General features: G+C 38.0%; 1 protein-coding gene across 1 annotated transcript; it reads right to left on the reverse strand.

Annotated features, from left to right (window-relative positions):
* Positions 1-151: 151 nt before the first annotated feature.
* On the reverse strand, positions 152-823 carry LOC147510556 (uncharacterized). The gene has a single exon (XM_086598178.1). The coding sequence runs from the start codon at positions 821-823 to the stop codon at positions 152-154; it is 672 nt and encodes a 223-aa protein (XP_086454304.1).
* Between the last annotated feature and the right edge of the window lie 21,283 nt (positions 824-22,106).

The following is a 22,106-nucleotide window of genomic DNA, read 5'->3' on the forward strand; positions in this document are numbered from 1 at the left end:
GGAGCTCCCCACAGCGAGGTGCTCCGTCTGATGAGACCCTTATCAAGCAATTCTTGAATTTGAGACTTGAGCTCTCTCAATTCAAGGGGTGCCATCCTAAAAGGTGCCCTAAATATAGGTGATGTGCCGGGAACCAACTCAATGCAAAAAATCAATCTCTCTTTGGCGGTAGTCCAGGGACTTCGCCAAACACATCTACAAAATCTTGAACTACAGGTATAGAAGTTATAGACACATCATCATAATACACTCTATCCTGCATAGCATACAAATAAGCCTTGGAGGTCTGCCCCACCATAGGCGTAACCACAAGCAACATCTGGTTGCCGGGAACACGTAATATCAATGCTTTATAAAAGCAATCCACGACAACATGATAACTGGTTAACCAGTTACCAAGAACAACATCAAAAACATCTGTGTCATAAACGAATAAGTCCGCAAGGAACTGATAACCTCCCATATCTAGAATCACATCACGACATATGGATTCTAAAGTCAATCCAGCCCCTGCAGGGGATGGTATACCAAAAGTTTTCTGACATGGATCTAGTTGGAGGCCCAATCTAGAAACCACTTTATCAGATATGAAAGAGTGTGTAGCACCCGAATCAATCAACACATGCATTGGCGTATCAGAAATAAGTAACGTACCCTCAACAGTCTTCGCGGCTACTTGATCATCTCTAGGAATCATGCCATAGACTATGTTATGTTGTTGTTGATTTCCCTGTTGAGGAGGTGTTGGCAATTGTGGCCTAACCGGTGGGGGTGGCAACGGTGTTACTGGTGGTGCCTTCAGAGGAGGCAACTGAGGAGGCATCGGTGGCGTAGTACGTCCTTGTCCACCTTGTTGCTGAACATTTCCCGCCTTAGGACAAAATCTCGCAATATGCCCCTCGTCTCCACAAGTATAACATAATCGTTTACTACGGTCTTGACCTGACCCTCCTCCTCTGAATTTCTTTCCCTGCTGGAAATTTGTAGAGAAAATTTCTATTTCTCACGATCGAGGCCAGCCGCCGAGTAAAGCGACTTCAGCTCATGACTCAGATGATTTAGCGACCCGCTCATGGTTTTTTTAACACATGGCGCACCGCGCCAGAGGGAGAGGCCAGCGGGCTTCGGGATTTTTCTCCGTGGGCTTCGCTACAGTAACCGCGAAATTTTGGTTTTTGGTATAAAAACAAAATCAGTCTTTTGGAAAACCTAACTTTTTTCAAAACCAAGAAAGAGAGAGATTACAAGAGAGCAATTCTTTGTGAGTTGAGTGTTCATTCTTTGTGAGTGAATTGAGAGACTTGTAATCTGTTACTCCGGACATCTAGTAAAGCTTGGAACTCGCAGTGTGGACGTAGGCAAATTGCCGAACCACGATATATCTCGTCTTGTGGTTTGTTCTTCTTTTACATTAATTGTTTTACTTCATATGCTTGTTATTTGATATTGAGAAGTGTTGGGATATTGCTTGGAGGGTGTTGAAGAAGTCTTGTCTAGTTTGAAGGATCGATCTTTGTGTAGGATTGATCCGTTTGTTGTGGGTAACGTTGTTTCCGCACTGTTATATTCACAACAATTGGTATCGGAGCTTAGGTATACGACCTAGGATTTTGAGTTTAGTGCTCGAAATTTGTGTAGACAAGGTGTTCGATTAAATTCCGAGGTGAAACTGTTTTTTTTTTTTGGGTTATTGTGTGTAACTTGAAAGATGGCTCCCAAGATGTCAAACGCAAGGTTTGAAGTAGAGAAGTTTAATGGGAAGAATAACTTTGGGATTTGGCAAGTCCAAGTAAAGGACATCCTTATCCAACAAGGTTTGCACAAGGCTTTAAAGGGGATTAAATCTAAGGCAACGAGTATGAGTAATGATGATTGGGAAGAGTTCGATCTTCAGGCCTGTTCATCTATCCGGTTATGTCTTGCTAATGAGGTCATGTATAGTGTGATGGGAGAAAATACCGCTGCCGGTATTTGGCTCAAACTAGAGTCTATGTATATGACCAAGAGCATGACGAACAAGATGTACCTTAAGAAGCGTCTTTATGGTACATGATGATGGTCGATGGTTCAACGATGCAAGAGCACGTTAGTGAGTTCCGTCGACGTCTAGCGGATTATTTGAATGTTGGTATGAAGATGGATGATGAGGATCAAGCGGCATGTTTAATATTCTCCTTGCCAGAAAGCTATGAGCATCTAATGACTACATTCATGAACAGAGAAGTCGTCGATCTTGACGAAGTTCAGAGTGCACTTCTTTCTTATGAGTTGATGAAGAAGACACGTGTAGAGAATAGCATTGATGCAAGTCAGGGGCTAGTGGCAAGAGGAAATTCGTCTGAACAGAATTATTCAAGTAATGATAATTCTAGGTCCAAGTCAAAGAAGCCTTTAAAACATGTACAGTGCTACAATTGCAATGAAAAAGGACATTACGCAAGTAATTGTCCTCACCCGAAGAAAGAGAACAAGAGAGATGGTCAGAAGAAAGGTAAGGCAAAATTTGAGGCAAATTATGCTTCAGGCTCTGAAGAGGATGAGTTCAGTCTCTGTGTGTCCACACAAGACTATATGACCGAGAGGTGGATTCTTGATTCCGGATGTTCCTATCATATGTGCCCGAATAGAAAGTGGTTTACTTCTTTATGAGAGCATTGATGGTGGTTCCGTTTTAATGGGTAATGACGCGTTGCTTGTAAGGCGGGTAGAATTGGAACTATATGGGTCAAGATGTATGATGGTGTAGTGAGGACTCTAACCGATGTGAGACATGTTCCCGAGCTAAAGAAAAGTCTTATTTCTCTTGGTACCTTGGATTCCAAAGGCCACAAGTTTGTGGGCTTAAGGTGGAGTCCTAAATATTGTTAATGGCTCTTTAGTTGTTATGAAGGGTCAAAAATATGGAACCTTGTATACCGATTGGTAGTACGGTGATAAGCGATGTAGCAATGGGTGCATATAGTAATGATTCCGAGTGCACTAAGATGTGGCATATCGTTTAGGGCATATGAGTGAAAAGGGTTTGTCCGAGTTGTCAGGCAAGCGGAGGGTTCTTGAAGAACTTGAAGAAGCCAAGTATGGGGTTCCGCGGAGCATTGCGTCTATGGGAAGCAGTGCAGAGTCAAGTTCAAGTCAAGCAAGCACACGACAACAGGCATCCTTGATTATGTGCATACGGATGTTTGGGGACCCTCCAGGGTGGCTTCCAAGGGAGGTAACCGCTATTATGTCTCATTCATTGATGATCATACTCGCTATGTGTGGGTGTATATGATGAAATCGAAAGATGAAGTGTTTGAGACATTTAAGAAGTGGAAGGCAAGGGTTGAGAATCGCACAGATAGGAAGGTAAAGACATTACGGTCTGACAATGGTAATCGAAGTATACCTATGGACCTTTCCAAGAGTTACGCGGCGCTAACAGGGAATTGCCGCATTAATCGACGAGTCAGGGGGCACGCCACAATGAGAATGGAATGGCGAGAGAGGATGAATAGAACTTTGCTTGAAAGAGCAAGATGTTTATTGTCTAATGCCGTCTAGGCAAAGAGTATTGGGCGGATGCAAATGTCCATGTCCATGGCGTGTTACCGCATAATAGGTCACCCATTACCACCATAGATTGCGGGGACACCCTATGAGGTGTGGTCAGGTAACCCGGTGATTATAGTATTTTTATGAAAGTTTGGATCGACAAACTTACTACCATGTGAGGGACGACAAGCTAGATCCTAGAGCTAAGAAAGCCATATTCTTAGGGCTCGCAAATGGGGTAAAGGGATACTGATTGTGGTGTCTAGAAGACCACAAGTTCCCGGTCGCCAGAGATGTTACCTTTGATGAGACTTCCGTGTTATCGATCGAAGCCGAAGAAGTAAAGTCGGGCGTAATGGTGAAGTCTATAGAAGTTCAAGCTCCGAGCTTGAGTTGTCCGATCAAAGCCAGATGATTTGGTTAGATCATGATGAGGTACCAAATCATGGAACCACACAAAGAACGGAAGAAGAGCATGAGCATCCGCAACTTGTAGTGGCTGACCCTAGGCCACAGAGACAAGTTAAAGAAGTGCACAAGTATGGGCATGAGAAGCCGGTGAAACACTATGGTCAGGTGGATTTAGTGGCATATGCACTGAATATCGAAGATGATGAGCCAGATAGCTTCAAGGAAGCTGTTAGAGATGTTCATTTACGAGATTGGTTGGTAGCTATGCAAGCAGAGATGGAATCTATTGATAAAAATCACACATGGGACCTAGTTTTATTGCCAAAGGGCAAAAGGACTATCGGCAGCAAATGGGTGTTCAGAAAGAAAGAGGTCCTTCCTGAGTCCGACAGTACTGGGTACAAGGCAAGAGTGGTAGCAAAGGGTTTTTCACAGAAGGAAGGCGTCGACTACAATGAGGTATTTTCCCCGGTGGTCAAACATACGTCCATTCGTGTGTTGTTGAGTTTAGTTGCTCACTTCAACTTGGAGTTAGAGCAACTTGATGTGAAAACTGCTTTCTTGCATGGGGACTTGGAAGAAGAGATCTATATGAGACAACCTGAAGGGTTTGTCGTTGCTGAGAAAGAAGATCATGTATGCAAATTGAATCGGTCACTGTATGGGTTAAAGCAATCGCCCAGGCAATGGTACAAGCGCTTTGACACATTCATGATGCAACATGAGTACACCCGAAGTAAGTATGACTGCTGTGTCTACTTTAGAAGGCTTCGTGGTAATGACTTCATCTATCTCCTGCTTTATGTGGATGACATGCTTATTGCTTCCAAAAGCATGGTGGAGATAGACAAGTTGAAATCTCAACTTAGCTCTGAGTTTGAGATGAAAGACTTAGGTGGAGCCAAGAAGATAATCTTGGGCATGGAGATTGACAGAGATAGGAAGAAGTTTAACGGATAGTTGTATCTCGGAAGAAATACCTTCAGAAAGTAATTTCACGATTTGGTATGGAGAATGCAAAGTCAGTTTCTACACCTTTAGCTGGGCATTTTAGGCTTTCAGCTAAGTTCTCTCCTAGTTCGGTAGAGGAACAAAAGCATATGGCTAATGTTCCTTATGCAAGTGCCGTGGGTAGTTTGATGTATGCTATGGTGTGCATTGCCCGGACATTTCCGCGCGATTAGTGTTGTAAGCAGGTATATGGCAAAACCTGGGAAGCAGCATTGGGAGGCAGTGAAATGGGTACTAAGGTACTTGAAGGGTACCTTGGATGTGGGATTAGCTTATGGTGGAGGCACTTGTTATGTCAGTGGGTTTGTGGATTCGGATTATGCGGTGATCTAGATAGACGACGATCGACTCACCGGTTATGTGTTTATGATGCATGGTGCACCGGTTAGTTGCGTGTCTATGCTACAAACTCTGATTGCTCTATCTACTACCGAGGGCAGAGTATATGGCGATGGCAGAGGCGATGAAAGAGGCACTATGGCTTCGAGGTCTTCTAGGTGATTTGGGTATTGAGCGGAAACGGTGTTGCCGCGGTATTGTGATAGTCAGAGTGCTATTCATTTGGCGAAGAACCAAGTTCATCATGGTCGGACCAAGCATATTGATGTCCATTATCACTTTATACGGGATGTCGTTGAGGATGGTGATGTTGCACTTGAGAAAGTAGACACCCATGACAATCCTGCTGATATGCTGACGAAAGTTGTCACCGGAGTTAAGTTCCAACACTGTTTGGACTTGCTCCAAATCCTACATGTTTGAAAGAGCCCTGTGTGGGCATAGCCTTTCGGGGCAGTTGACTGCGAGTCTTCTTTGCTGGAGGTGTTCTTACTGGATGTGATCTTGCTGGATGTGTTCGGCTTGGTTTTATGTGTTAAAACCTCACCGAGGTGGAGAATGTAGAGAAAATTTCTGTTTCTCACGATCGAAGCGCCAGCCAGAGTGAAGCGCGACTTCAGCGCTCATGACTCAGATGATTTAGCGACCCGACCAGACCGCTCAAAAAAAGCGCGACCAGCGCCATGGTTTTTTAACATGGCGCACCAAGGCCCAGAGGAGCGCCGCCAAGGATTTTTCTCCGTGGGCTTCATTTACAAGAATCGCGAAATTTTGGTTTTGGTATAAAAACAAAATCAGTCTTTTGAAAACCTAACTTTTTTTCAAAACCAAAGAGAGAGATTACAAGAGAGCAATTCTTTGTGAGTTGAGTGTTCATTCTTTGTGAGTGAATTGAGAGACTTGTAATCTGTTACTCCGGACATCTAGTAAAGCTTGGAACTCGCAGTGTGGACGTAGGCAAATTGCCGAACCACGATATATCTCGTCTTGTGGTTTGTTCTTCTTTTACATTAATTGTTTTACTTCATATGCTTGTTATTTGATATTGAGAAGTGTTGGGATATTGCTTGGAGGGTGTTGAAGAAGTCTTGTCTAGTTTGAAGGATCGATCTTTGTGTAGGATTGATCCGTTTGTTGTGGGTAACGTTGTTTCCGCACTGTTATATTCACAACAATGGTGCTGCTAAAAATTAGAAGGCCTCTTCCTATTTCCCTACCTATTGCTATCTGGGTGGTCTGTGCTCTTATGTGGATGCTGCTCTTTGGCCTTCCGAGAGTCTCGCTCTTTTTTTTTATCCGCTCTTTGCTGTTCTAACAGTAATGATGTGTTCACTGTAGCCGCATATGTGGTATACGATGGATTCGCATAAACAGCTGATGCCAATGGGCCAATCAGGCCGTACCCAAATCTTAGTCTCCTTTTCTCCTCTGTGTCTGTAGGAGCAAATACTGCAAGCTTGGCAAACTCTCGCTCGTACTCCTCCACTGTCATGTACCCCTGTCTGAGTGCCATAAACTCCTGCCTTAAAGATTCCCGTTTTGCTGCCGGAATATACTTGTCTAGAAATTTCTCCTTAAACTGCCCATACGTGATAGTGTCAGCATTCAACCCTGTAGATGCTGTAGTCCACCACCTCTGAGCATCTCCATACAACTTAAACACTGCAAGCTTTTGTCTGTACTCAGACGAACACTCCAACGGTCCTAGATGCTTCTCGATATTTTCTAACCAATCTTGAGCATCTGTAGACTTCACTAATCCTGAAAACTGGTCTGGACGTCCATCCATAAATTGCTTGTGGATTTGAGCCCATGTTGGTTGTCTTGGCTGATTATTGTTCAGTTGGTTGGCGACTACTATGTTGATAGCAGCTTCAACAGCAGCAGCAATCATCTTTTGCACTTGAGACTGACTAAAGGATGGTTCGTTATCCGTAGACATTGTCTGTTGAAAACAAAAGAAAAAAAAATTGTTGGAGTTTATGAATCTATCTAGCGCACGGAAACTCAATTACGAGTATGCCCCCACATACTTGTGCCCTAGAACACTTCAACCCGGTTATGCTCCGATGCCAACTGTAATACCCCATAAATTTACAATAGGTTAAGGTTGGCCACCCCTAATATAAATTTAAGGAGCATTAATTGTTAAATATCAAACTTAGCATAAAAGAACTCAAAAATAAGATAAATATTTGCAAAACATTAATCTCATAATTGATGATCAAAGGGTTTAGCATATAGTCTTCTCAAAAAACATATTTACAAGTCATGGCACCTCATAAAAAAGCCCTTTCCAAAAAGACAAAAGAAGAATATATGACTCCCTGTTACGTACATCTAATCAAAGGTTAGGAGTCCTTTGAGCAGAGTAGGTACCCAACTCTCATACGTGTATCGACCTTAACGAGGCTGAGTCCAAGAACCTGCAACAACTATAAGAAGTTAAACCTCAATATAAGCAAGCTTACCCAAAAGCTTAAGACCTACTTAGCAATAGAACCATCTTTTGGATATTAGTTAACACTTCATTTAACTTGTACTAGCAAATAATTCAAAATTTATTTTCAACACCACATGATAAGAGTACGAATTGTAATACTTAATATCAAAGAAAAATGGTTATCATTAACCATAGATAACAAATCCAAACATAAGAAACTAAAAAAACAAATATCTTAGAAACTATGACAAGCTCATGTCCTGTAGCTCTTATTGACTATGGCTACAGCGGGTTCCATTCATCAAATTTAAACCACGTACAACAAGCTCACATCCCGTAGTACTTATTGACATTGACTACGGCGGGATCCTTTTGCCAGAAATTAACCACATACATATAGCACACTTATTTACTTTAACAAAGCTAAACGTGCAAATAAATATGAACATATATAAAATAAAACATCACATGTAGATATTGAAAGTCCACTAACAAAGATAAAAATAAAATGACATGATCAAATTTCAGCAGCATCAGAAAAACAGTTTATGGTCTGCGTAGTCATAGGAAACAATTCATATGAAATTAGATACAACTCCAAATCAGTCAAATCCAAATCCTGTAAAATTCAGACACATAGATCTAGATTTAGTCTCAAGGAACTTTTATCTAATTAAGTACCTAAGTCATTGTAATACCTGACTAAACTTCAAGTTTCGGGAATGTCAGAAAAATGGTTTTTGGCCTGCGCAATCATAGGAAACAATTCATATGAAATTAAATACAACTTCAAATCAGTCGAATCCAAATTTTAAGAAATCCAGACACATAGATCTTGATTTCTTCTCAAGAGTAATATGGAAAATTCTTTCTCTGAAATTTCCAAAAGCCTGTACAAGCAGAGAGTCAAAATCTAACATGTTTCTTAAGTCATCACAATCCATTTAAGCCTTAACATGATTTTAATATATCAAAGTGAAATAAAATAAAAACTTTTAGAATATGATAATTCATAAATTGTTTGTGCAAAAGAAAGATCTAAGTACCAAGCACCTAAGCACGAGGGTAAACTTGCCTTAAAGCATGAAAATCAATGAAGACGATGATCTCCTCCTCTTTCTCTCCCCAAAGCTTTTGCCTTAGTTTCTCAAAAATCCTCAGGTTTACTTAGAATAATAGATTATAAGTTGTACCCACGTTTTTGTTATTTACCCCCAAAAGAAAATGGTCTAGAGACCCCAAAATCATTTCTAGATGGTTCAAAACTTTTATGGTCATATGTATGTACATATATGGACATGTGAAAAATATGGCCATAAATCCAACCAATACAATTAAATCCTCATTCTTACTTAAATAAAAAGTTACGACCAAATTATATACGTAGACAAACATAAAACAAGGCAAAATTAAATAAAACTAATTAACTTTTCAAACCGAACATTATTTAAAAAAATAGGGTTGTTACAGGTTCGACATGACAATTCAGGACCACACTTGAGAAACTGTCGTGGGTTGATGATGACGGTCAATGTTAAAAGAGTGTATTGGATCCTCATCGTCATTAACTTTGTCATGTGGGGTGTTCAAATCTACGACTCATTGGAGAAGCCGAAGGATGGTGCCACCTGAGTTCTTGACCCAACACCACGTTTAACCAAGTTGTTGGCAGTGCTTCCTTACACACTTCTGAGCCTAGATAGTGGATGTATAGACATGGCCAAATTGGACCGTTAGTGAAATCTGGAGTTTCCAAAATGCACCAAACAAGACTACGACAACAGCTGTGGCACGTTCACGTACACTTGCCTTTGCAGACTGCCTACTCCGAAATTGCTGCCTATCTTTGCATCGAAAAGGCGAACATATATCAGGAAAAGAATAGCGAAGGACTTGTTAGAGTGTGGGATTACTGAGGAAGAGTACTGTCGGCGCCAAGGTAGTCGGGGTTTGGACTTTGATGTCGGAGATAAAACTGCTGATATCAATGGTTTAGCTTTTAAAAATGATGTTGAAAAAATTGCTGATGTGAAGGGTCAAATATCTTAAGTTCAAATTGGACCAACTGCTGCTGCAAAGGTGGAACAGGCTTGCAAGGTTGTTTAAATACGTACCAAACACTATGTAAGACATTATGTGGCAGTTCTAAGACATCATAGTTCCTTTCTGATTTCTAACCATAATTTACGCAGGTGGCTTGTGGGATTAAAACTCCATTGGTAATGACTGTGGGGAGATCTTCAAAATATATTAAAGTGTCACATATCATATTGTTATTATCGTAACATTTTATGTTCCCCTGTCGAGACAACATACTTACTATCTCTTACGATTTTGACTTTTCTTAGGTTACCAATGGGAAAGTTCTGGGTCAGGAAGAAATTGTCGATCATGGTACTGTGAGTTGCTCTGGGAGTTCTAGTCATAGTGCTCTGAGAGTTGGTCAGTTGAATCGGTGGAATAAATTATGTGATCTGGAGGAGCAAGCTGCCGAATTATGTGATCAGAAGCTTTTGGAACACATGATTGTGGGTGGCCCATTAATAAAGAGGAATTCCTCCATTGTTACCAGGAGAAATATGCCTTTGGAGCCCGCATTATGCACTGATCCAAAATACCTTGCGCAGTTGTATTGGTGGTACCATGAACGTGGCCTAAAGTCTGGTGTTTCTAACTATGTAAAGCTCAGGTTTTATGGTAGGGGTTTGGACTTAAGCATGAGCACATGCCACTTGCTTAGCCCTAATCAGTAGCTAAATTATGAGGTATGCCAACCGCTGCTCTGAACTTACCCAACTTAATTCACAACTCGTTTCGTCCTATTGATAAGTTCGTTATTTCTTTTTGTCGCCGAGGTCATTTCATTCTACATGGCACTTCTTGACAGAGCCCATAACAGACTTGCCAACTTTGATGATGTACTCAAAAAATGTGATTCGTCGCAGTCCTACATTGTCATCCCCGATACACTGATCCCGGTTATTTGACCGAAACCCACTTCATTTCTCGTACTTTTCTAGGCTTTCTGAGACTGTGCAAATAACTTTTGTTTCAACTGATGCAGGTCAGCTGGGAGTCATTGTATGCAACTGTTGAAGCAAGCCTTACTAATCCAAGCCTGACTAAGGGACAAAAGATTTCTGTCCTTGCTTCCAGCCTTTCATCAAACCAAAAGATGACCTTCAGAGATATGCTCCAACAAAACACCCGCATCCCATACATCACCAGATCTAAGGGCATGATGATGGCCTTCAATATCTTAAACATGCATTGGATACTGGTGGTCTTCAACTTCCACATTTTGACTTGCTGGATATATGATTCGCTGGCGGAGCCTATCGCCGACCCTAGACCCCAGCTCGAAAAGTTCAATACCCTGCTTCAATATGCCCTCTTAATGTTCGACAAAGGCTGTATACCACAATCAAATCTCCAGAAAAAATGGAATATCAAATACTCCGACTGTGTAAAGCAGACATATTCTTACAATTATGGGGTCTTCGTACTGGCTTTTGCAGATCCGCTACTACAAAATCAGCGTCTCAATTTCACCCAGACTGGGGCCATGATCAGAAATATGTTGGCCAAAGACTTGCTTGCATGTCGCTTGACCTGCTTGCCTGTGGGTTGAACGGAATGGTAGAATCGGGGTTGACCGTGAAAAAATACAAAAATGCAGTGCTTGAGTCCCTAGATGGACAAACTAAACTACGTGCTACTAGATTTTGTTTTTAATTGCTTTAATTAAGATTAATCATTCTTAATTAAGTAATTTTTCCTACACTACTAACATCACCTAAACGAAGACAATATGCCGTCAATTGGAGTATGCCACAAATTGAAAATTTATATAAATCTCTCTTTCCCATGTGATCTATTTTCGAGACTAAGAGAACATATAATACCATTGAGACATTATAAACCTTCTTTAGAAATAAATTGATCTCTGATGCCTCTATTACTCTGTTGAAAAGGTTGCAGAGAGGTAAAACCCCCTTCGCTAAAATTAGCACCCTAACTGCTTTTTATAGATACAATTTAGCACTAACAGATAGGATTGTTTTGCTAGATGGCCACGATATTTCAGAGTCAATCAATGACATGGAGCAAACACTATCTTCAGTCGACTGCCTCGCTCTTGATAGTGGAGTTGGCTTATCTAGACATTGTGATTTATTGCAAACTGCGTGAACTGGAGATGAAGAATATAGAATATGTATTAATTTCTAAGTTTTTAAACTTCTATTTTTGGTGTAAGAGTTTAGGAGAAAGTGGACACTATATAAGTGCAAATTGGGCATGTTTAGGAAATATTACGTTTTGGGAAATATGTGACGTGGCACTCTAAGAAGCCTATAATTGGGGTAAGAGTTTAGAAATTAGCGAAGAGTCTTTAGCTTTGAGTCGAGTATTTTTTTCTCGTTTTTTTTTATCACAGTTTGGTTTATCTTTCCTTGTTTTTTCGAAACTTTCAGTTTTTCGCTCTGATTTTTAGTAATTAGTTGTATGACGTGGACACTCTCTAAAGGCTCAAAAAATAGAGCCAAGAGGGTACAACTATAATATATACTAGCTTTCAAACTCGTCCTATGAACGGGTGTCGTTATATTAAATTATTCTAAAAAATATTAGCAACTATAAAAAGCTATGAGATATGGAAATTATATTAATCACTCATTCAAATTTCTTGCACCACGCTCTATAAAAAGAAAGCACCAAACCTTGATAAAACCCATCGACTTATTTTTGTTGATAGATTTAATAATAGAAGTTTGATTGAAATTTTGTGAGAGTGTCCAATGTGGTGAAGATGATATTGAAACTACTTGAAAAGCAAGGCATTCCCAATCATAATAAAAGAATTATAAGAAACACTACTTAAAATTCAAAACTATACTTGTCGAGACATTATATTCTCCCTACATATAATACAAATATGTTTTGGGGTTAGTTCAATGCATTTGCATAAAGTTTCCGATTTTATATTAATTATTCTTTGATACTAGTTCAATATAGTTGCATCTAGTTTCCGATTTCCTATTAATTATTCTTTGAGGTTAATTCAGTGTAGTTGTATCAAGTTTTTGATTTCCCGTTAATTATTCTTTAAGGTTAGTTCAGTGCAGTTGCACCAAGTTTACGATTTCCCGTTTGTTATTCATTAAGGTTAATTCAGTGCAGTTGCATCTAGTTTTCAATGTTTCGTTAATTACTCTTTGAGATTAATTCATTGCATTTGCATCCAGGTTCTAATTTCATATTAATTACTCTTTGAGGTTAGTTTAATACATCTTAATCCAATTTTTGATTTTTCGTTAATTATTTTTCAAGGTTAGTTCGCATCTAGCTTCCAATTCCCAGTTATTTATGCTTTGAGGGTAGTTTGATGCAGTTACATCCAATTTTCAATTTCCAGTTAACTATTCTTTGAAGTTAATTCAGTATATTTGCATCCAGTTTTTTATTTTCTGTTAAATATTCATCAAGGATATTGCATCCAATTTCTGATTTCCCAGCCTATAGTTAATATATGATTTTAGTTTAATACAATTGCATCTAGTTTTTTATTTTTTGTTAATTATTCTTTGAGGTTAGTTCAATGCAGTTACATCCAATTTCCCATTTCCTGTTAATTGGTCTGAGGTTAGTTGAATGCATTTGCAACAAGCTTTCGATTTCCCGTTAATTATTTTTTGAGGTTTGTTTAATAATGCAGTTACATCAAATGTATGATTTCCCGTTAATTATTCATTGAGGTTAGTTCAGTGCAGTTGCATCCATTTTACGATGTTTCGTTAATTAGTATTTAGAAAAGTTCATTGCATTTGCATCCAGTTTCTGATTTCTCATTAATAACTCTTTGAGGCTAGTTCAATACATCTGCATATAGTTTATGATTTCCAATTATTTATACTTAGAAGTTAGTTCGATGCAATTTCATCTGGTTTCTGATTTCCCGTTAACTATTCTTTGAGGTTATTTCAATGCATTTGCATCAAGTTTTTGATTTCCCGCCAATTATTCTATAAGGTTAGTTCAATGCAATTGCATTCGGTTTTTGATTTCCTGTTAATTATTTTTTTTATGTTAGTTCAATGCATTATTTGCATCCAATTTCCGATTCACCGTTAATTATTATTTGAGGTTTGTTTAATGCATTTTTTGCATACCGTTTCCGATTTCCCGTTAAATATTTTTTAAGAATTTACATCCAATTTCTAATTTCCCGTTAGTTATTCACTGACGTTAGTTTAATGCAATTGCATCCAATTTCTGATTTCTAGTTAATTACTTTTTGAGTTTAGTTTATTACATTTGCATAGTTTTCGATTTCCCGTTAATTACTCTTTGAGCTCAGTTCAATGTATTTGAATCCAGTTTTCGATTTCCTTTTAATTATCCAATGTGGTACGGTGTGTAATACTAACTTTCTACTGATCCATCTATAGTGTCCTTGCCAACATGACATAAAAATAAATTATGCTTGATTTACTATATGGGATCATCAAAGATTATCCAGTTCCCAATTTTCCGTTAATTATTCTTTAAATTATACATGACTCATTATGTGGGATCTTCAAAGATTATCTACAAACGGATCCTATCATATTAATTATTCTAAAAAATATATGCAACTATATATGCATAATTATTATATACAAATATTATATTGATCACTCATCCATTGATAAAACCCCACGTACTCTCTATTAAAAAAAAATAACTCGCCATTGATAAAACCCTTCAACTTCATTTCATTATTTAATAATTGAAGTTTGATTGAAGTTTTGTGAGATTGACTAATAAGACGAAGTTCATATTGAAGCTACTTGAATAGCAAGGTGTTCCCAATCATAAGAAAAAAGATAAGATAAACACCGTTTTAAATGTAAAACTATACTTATCGAAACATTCTCACAACATAACACAACTATATTTTGGGGTTAGTTCAATGCATTTGCATTCAATTTCTGATTTTCTGCTATTTATTTTTTGAGGTTAGTTCAATGCAGTTGTATCCAATTTCAGATTTCTTTTTAATTATTCTTTGCAATTAATTCAATGTATTTGCATCCAATTTCCGATTTCTCGTTAATCATTCTTTGATATTAGTTTAATATATTTGCATCAAGTTTTCGATTTCTTGTTTATTATTCGATGAGGTTGCATTTGCATCTAGTTTCTAATTTTCCATTAATTATTGTTTGAGGTTAGTTCAATGAATTTGCATCTAGTTTCCGATTTTTCGTTAACTATTTCTTGAGGTTAGTTCAATGTATTTGCATCCAATTTATTTTTTGAAATTAGTTCAGTGTAGTTGCATCCGGTTTCTGATTTCTCGTTAATTATTTTTTAACATTAGTTTCACGCATTTGCATCATGTTTCCAATTTATAGTTAATTTTTTTTAGGTTAGTTATTCAATACAGTTGCATCTAGTTTCTGATTTCCCGTTAATTTAATCTCTGAGGGTTAGTTCAATGCATTTGCATCCAGTTTCCGATTTCCCAACAATTATTTTTTGATGTTAGTTCAATATATTTGCGTCCAAGTTTTGATTTCCCGTTAATTATTCTTTGAGGTTAGTTTAATATAGTTGTATCCATATTCCGATTGTCCATTAATTACTTTTTAAGATTAGTTTAATGCTTGCATGTGCATCCAATTTCTGATTTCCCATTAAATATTATTTGAGGTTAGTTCGATGCATTTGCATCTGTTTCCCGTTAATTGTTCTTTTACGTTATATATATATATATATATATATATATATATATATATATATATAAATATATATATATATATATATATATATATATATATATACCTTAAATAAGTACCAAACTTAAGTACCAATATAAAACAACCCACAACTTCACCTACAAAATGATTTAAAACATAATTTTTTGTGGATATGATCTACTAACCACAAAGAGTATATGTACAAAAATTCAACTTGTTTGACAATTTTTAACATTGGTAAAAAATAATTGTAAAAACTAGACATTTCTGGATCGTTAGATATTTTTTCTAAGTTAGAGGATATCAAACAAGTTGAATTTTTGTAGAGATGTTCTTTATGGTTAGTAAATCATATGTACAAAAGATTAGGGTTTAAATCATTTTGTAGGTGAAGTTGTGGGTTGTTTTAGATTTGGTACTTAATTTTGGTACTTATTTAAGGTCCTTTTAGGAGCCGGACTATTTAAGGTCCTATTAGGAGCCAGTTAAAGCAGACGTTGTTTTTTTTCATTTTCTATTATATATTTTGTGATGCTATTTTTTGTGTAATTTAATTTTTCACATGTAATTTGTTTTGTTTTGGTTTGGTATATAATTTATTTAAGTCAACGTCTGCTTTAACTGAATCTCGTTATTCCGCTAAAATTGGAAATTATAAAATTCATAAATTTAATTGGAATATATCGTAATTATTGTGGCTAGAATTATGGTTTTTGAAATCTTTAACTATGACTAAATGTCTAAATCCCATAGTGGATGGCACATCAAATTGATCCAACTTTATTTGTTAGGCCCTTATATATAGTGCATACAATACAATTTTATTTGTTTTGGGTGTACACTGTTACTTATTTTATTATTAGTTTATTTTTTTTTTCATTTTTTCCCAGTCACATATGTGGTTAACAAATGTTAAAACAATTCAATTCATTTTTCCCTTTGTTCTTTCATAGTTTCATTGTCATTTTCTAGAAAGAAACTTTGTTCTATTAAACTTCACCTGAGATTAGTGTAGAAACTATTCTTTGTGGCCTAAGGGTTGTAGGAAAATCATTTTTGGTTGAAACTATTGTTTTTAGCAATTTAGTTTTTTGTCTCTGTGAAACTCTAGATGGGATTGTTTCTTTATTTATATCATACATTTTCATAATTAATAATAGAGTTTAGAAAAAACTTGAGTCTCTGTCAGTGCTCCAAAAAATAGATTGGTGAGGGTATAGCTATAATATATATCTAAGAATTTGGAAATCTTTTTTTTTTTTTTTTTTGTAATTAGTATTAGAGTTTACAAAAAATTGGAGACTCTGTGAAGCCTTGAAAAATAGAGCCAAAAGGATATAGCTATAATCAAGTGAGCGTAGCAAACGTTCTGGGCCAACAAGGGGTAAAGTGCCCCAAAAAGTATTTTGGCTGGTTTCTGTCTGTTCTCATTCTTGAGCAATTTCTCCTCACTCTTCTCTCGTGCCAGTTTCTCCTCACTCTTCTCTCTTTCTCTTGCGCTAGGAACTCATGCCCTGTTCTCTTTCTCCTCACTCGATATCTCCTCTCTCTTAACTCAGATAATACAAGTAAACACCGTTTTTTTCATTTCTCGCTGTCTGACTTCATCAAGTTTCTGATTTTTTCATCTCAACTCCATTCACTTCTCATCTCAACAATTTTTGTGCCTTGATTATTGTCACAAGTTTCTCTTTCCACATTGGATGTTTTATTATCTCGCAACCCACCGTCTGCTCGCAGAAAGGTACTCAACTGGCATTTTTTTTTTCATTCTTGGGGTCCCCCTTTACTCCTGACTTCTTTATTCCGCACAAATTGGTCCCCCTTTACCTTGGTTGGGACCTTAGGGTGGGATTACTACCTGAAAAGTATCTCAGAGTTCCCTTAATACAAGGGAGACCCCAAGAGCTGCTTTAGGACCTCTCTTAGACAAGATTAAGAACAGAATTACATCTTGGGATGCTAAACTTCTTGATAAGAGCCCAAAACTGTAGTTTTAACCCTGTAACAGACATACTTTTAGACCAATTATGTGAGTAATAATTAAGAGTTAACACTGATTACGTGTTTTTATGCATTTCAGGCTTCAAAGTCCATTATGTGCAGAAATGTGCCACTTTAGCGAGATAAAGGAGCAAAGGTCGGTTACTAAGGAGTTCTGTGATTAAAGGCCAAGATTCAAGAAGACAAAGCCTTTCTAAAGCCCGGTCAAAAGCTGAAAAGTCGACGCCTTGGCGTAAACAAAGACACAAAGTCGTGAGAATTTCAAGGCCATATCTTTGGACTCAGACCTCGGAATGGGGCCTACCTTATGTCAAAACGACCGGCTCAGAAAGAGCTTTCCAATGGTCTAAGCCGTGATCCAATCAGAGGAGCAGAAGTGGACGAAAAGTCTGTTGAAGCCAACTGCAGCTGAAGAGGCCTTTTTGGACTGAAAGAATTGGGTTTTGGGCCTGATTCTCTGGCCCAAAACATGGCTCCAAGCCCATGCACGATTTTTGGATCTGAAAGTATAAAAACAAAAGCTTAGCTCTTTGTTAATGGTAGATAGTTAATGGTAGATAGGTTAGAGTAAAAACTAGCCATTAAAGTAGCTTCTAGATCTAGTTTTTATTTAATTGTTTTTAACTAATAAGTTTAATTTCAAATCCAACTCTTGTTTTAGATTAAATTCTTAGAATCATTGTTCTTAATTAGTTTGATAAATAAAATAGCTAGTTTGTCAATTTCGATTCTTGTCATTTACATTTGTGTTAGATCTGATTCATTTATTACTTGTTATTCAATTCTTAGTTATTAATTAGATTTTAATTATTGTTTAATTTAGATCAGTAAATTTCAATTCTTTATATCATGTTTAGTTTAAATTTAATCGGAAATGATTGCCTAATGATTCTCGGCTAAACCTCCATTAGAGGGGGTTGAGAAGCCTTGATGAAAGCTTGATTCCGACTATCGTAGAATCGTCGTAATTTCCTTTCCACTCTAGAAACGATTAGTTCACCATGAGAATGGGTTTAATCGTTCACATGCTAGTTATGAATTGGTAGGAATGCCATGTGTAATTAGGGATTAGGAAGAACCAATTGTTCTGCAAAACAGTTCAATTCGGATTACGACGATTCGTCGTTAATAGGATTAAGTCGAGTTAAGGTGGAATCAATCCCCTTCTAACTCCTTATCATAAGAATCAACGTAGCATTCCCTTAGTTGTCCTAATAGTTTACTAGTGCATCTTGTGGGTAGTTGCATCGTAGTCTAGTTGCCTTTTCGTAAATCTCTCATTAGACCTTAAGTAGAGTAATTACACGCGATAACAAGCATGCGGAAGGACTAGGAGTGGAACGAATCACTCTACTCCACTATATCTCATAGGATTGAGGTAGAATCTTTGATAAGTATAAAGCATCATAAGATTAGTTTTAGTTTACTTACGTTTTGAGTTCAACGTTCATTTCGTAGGTAGACTATTCAATTTGACCATTATCAAATGGCGCCGCTGCAATCTTAGTTTCACTTTCGCATTGTTTTCGTAGTGTTAGTACTTTTTTAAAGTCCCATTTCACCCACCCACCCGTGTTTGATTCATACTGTGGTTATCTGTTTCAACGTTGGAAAATTCCGAGAAAAATTACACTTAGCGCGACCGCGCTCTAGTAGAGCGCACCTGCGCCCTATAACCTGGAACAAGAGCGCGACCCGCCCCCATGTAGAGCACGACCCGCCCTAAAAACACTGTAATTTGAAAATTACCCGAGGCGACCACAGGCTCTATCGCGAAGCGCATCGCCGCCTTTGTTAATTTTTTCGGATTTCGGCAGGTTTTGATTGAACGTTGTTTTTTCAATTTTTCAGTGTTCTAACTTGTTATATACACATGAACACGCCGTAAACAAGACGCTTATTCATAAGCGAAGCAAGGACTTAATCAGGTATTCCTTTCTTCCACACCTCGCGATCTCCGTTAGAGGTTTATACTAGTATATCGAGAATTGTTTGGAGTGTTGATGTGTTTAGCTAAGTTTGGTTTTAGCCTTGTATGAGATTAAGGTGCGGCGAACAAAAAACACGAATGTAATTACACAACAACGTCAACAAACAAGTCTATCTAGTATACTACCCACTACACCTCTAGCTACTATTTCACACACATCACGACCACAATGCCCGAATTTAAGAAGAGACTCTCTCTCTCGACTTCTACAAAGCCTTGAGCGATAGCCCCAAATCTTGCATCGTTCTAGCAGACCTAGTGGGGGATTTCCGAATCCCCCCAAATATTTTTAATTTGTTACCCGTTTTTCATGGATTAGGGTACAATTTCCCAACTTCGGTTTATAACAAAATTTATACCCGTTCTAGCAGACCTAGTGAACCTAACGCCCCTTGGAGACAAAATCCCAACTTCGGTTGGAGAAATAACCAAAACGTCACACCTCAAGGGTACAATAATCAATATGTTAGGCCTACACACAGCTTTAACCAAGCCCCACTACGACAAGGGAGGTCCGGGTAAATTTTAATAATTATAATAACCAAAAGCTTAACCTCGACAAGGTCAAGCACAAAGTCAAGGTAATTATAATAATTATAATGCTAATAGAGGTATCGTTAGGTAAATAATAACTATCAAAATCCACCCATAAATAATTCACGTGAAATAGTTCCAGTCACACCACCCGTGACTACTACACCCACACAACCGGATCGTCTTGACACCTTCATACAAGTGAGCCAAAAACTTTTCCAAACCATGGCTCAATCTAACCAACAGCTTCTACAATCCGTTAATAATTTAACCCAACCGGTTGGCTCAAAATAAAGCCCAACCCAAAGGTGTGTTTCCAAGTCACGAAATACCTAATCCCAAAACAACAAATACAGCCTTTGAGGTAACCGATAATACTAGTAAGGAACATGAAAATGTAGGTGAGCTAAAGGCCATCACCACTCTCCGTTCTGGCAGAGTGGTTGATAACAAAGTAACTATGCCTATAGTTACCCCCACCAAGAGTCTCCCTACACCTGCTATATTACTAGATACCCAAATAGAAACCTGAAGAGCCTACCACTTTGTAGAGGTACGGTTACAACAAAACCTAAGAAACAGGAAGCCACGGTTAAACATCCAGGTAATACCATTGCTAAATATAGACAGAAACCACCGTTTCCACAAAAATTAGCCATGTTAACTAGGGATACAAATTATGAGGAGATTAGGGATGTTTTCAAGAATCTAACTATAAACCTTCCCTTCCTCGAAGCTATAAAAAGCTACCACACCATGCTAAGTTTCTTAAGGAATTGTGTACTACTAGGCGTAAGACCAATATACCAAAAGACGCTTTTAACGTAACAATTCCCAACTTCATCCGAACATAATGGAATTGTTAAGTACAAGGACCCTAGTCGCCCCATCGCATAATGCACCTTAGGAGATTCTTATACGACGACCGTTATTAGACACGGGGGCTAGTGTTAACTTACTCCCGCTTTTATTTGTATAGACAAATAGGTCTAGACGAGATGCAACCCACTAAAATGACGTTGCAATTAGCGATCGGTCTATTAAGTATCCTAAGGGTGTCATCGAAAATGTTACGTAAAAATTCAGGATTTTTACTATCCGGCTGATTTTGTCATCCTCGACCGTAAGTCGTGAACGACTCTGTCCGATCATCTTAGGGCGTCCTTTTTCGGCAACCGCCAATGCGCTCATTAATTGCGTGATGGTTCAATGTCCATGTCTTTTGGCCATCTTCTTTGTTGAAGTCAATGTTTTAAAACAAAGACACGCGCATTACCGATTAGTCTATGGATGGAGAGGTTAGCATGATCGAGAGCTTTGCTCAAGATTATTTCAACACAACGTTCCCTGATAATCGTATGCCCAAATTTCTTTCCTTTGGAAGATCAGACTCCAACATTTCCATCCCTACACTAGTCGATACACATATTACGGATGAGGAGGAGATAGATGACTTTCTCAGAGATATAGAGGACTATCATAGTGACGTGGATATGACCAATCTAGATGAGCAATTCGATGAGTTTCTTAGAACAGGTGATGATTCACCCTATCAAGAACTACTTTGCACAACAACCACCTCGACTTCCCTCCTTCCACCCTTTGAAAGGAATCTCAAGTTTGCACTCGATCCTTTTGTTTCTCTTGTGCTCCATAATTTTTTAAATCCACCTAGTAAACAAATACTTCAGAAGGACAACCCATTTAACACCTTCATTTTCAGACTTGAGACAGTCCCTACACACACAATGAATGAGGTTTGTGCTAAAACCACATCCTCATTGTTTACAGGCTGTCTTTCTACAACTTACCCATATCCACCATATTCTCCACAACCATTCACTCTTCCACACTTATTCACTAGGACACCCTCTCGTTCAAAAATGAAAAAAAAGGTGCATGCTAGGTTAAGTAATAGGGTTATCCGACTTCGCTTTCATTTTACTAGGGTTGCGTCATAGGAAATCTTGGTGCTTGATTGTGTTTGGATATGTTTTTCTGTGATATTTATTTATGGAATGATCCACAACAACTATTTGGGTTGTTGATATATGGTAAACCTGCATGTTCATACATACGTTTAGATAAAGTCTCGAAA

Source organism: Coptis chinensis, chromosome 3, assembly GCF_015680905.1.
Source record: "Coptis chinensis isolate HL-2020 chromosome 3, ASM1568090v1, whole genome shotgun sequence".
Lineage (NCBI taxonomy): Eukaryota > Viridiplantae > Streptophyta > Magnoliopsida > Ranunculales > Ranunculaceae > Coptis > Coptis chinensis.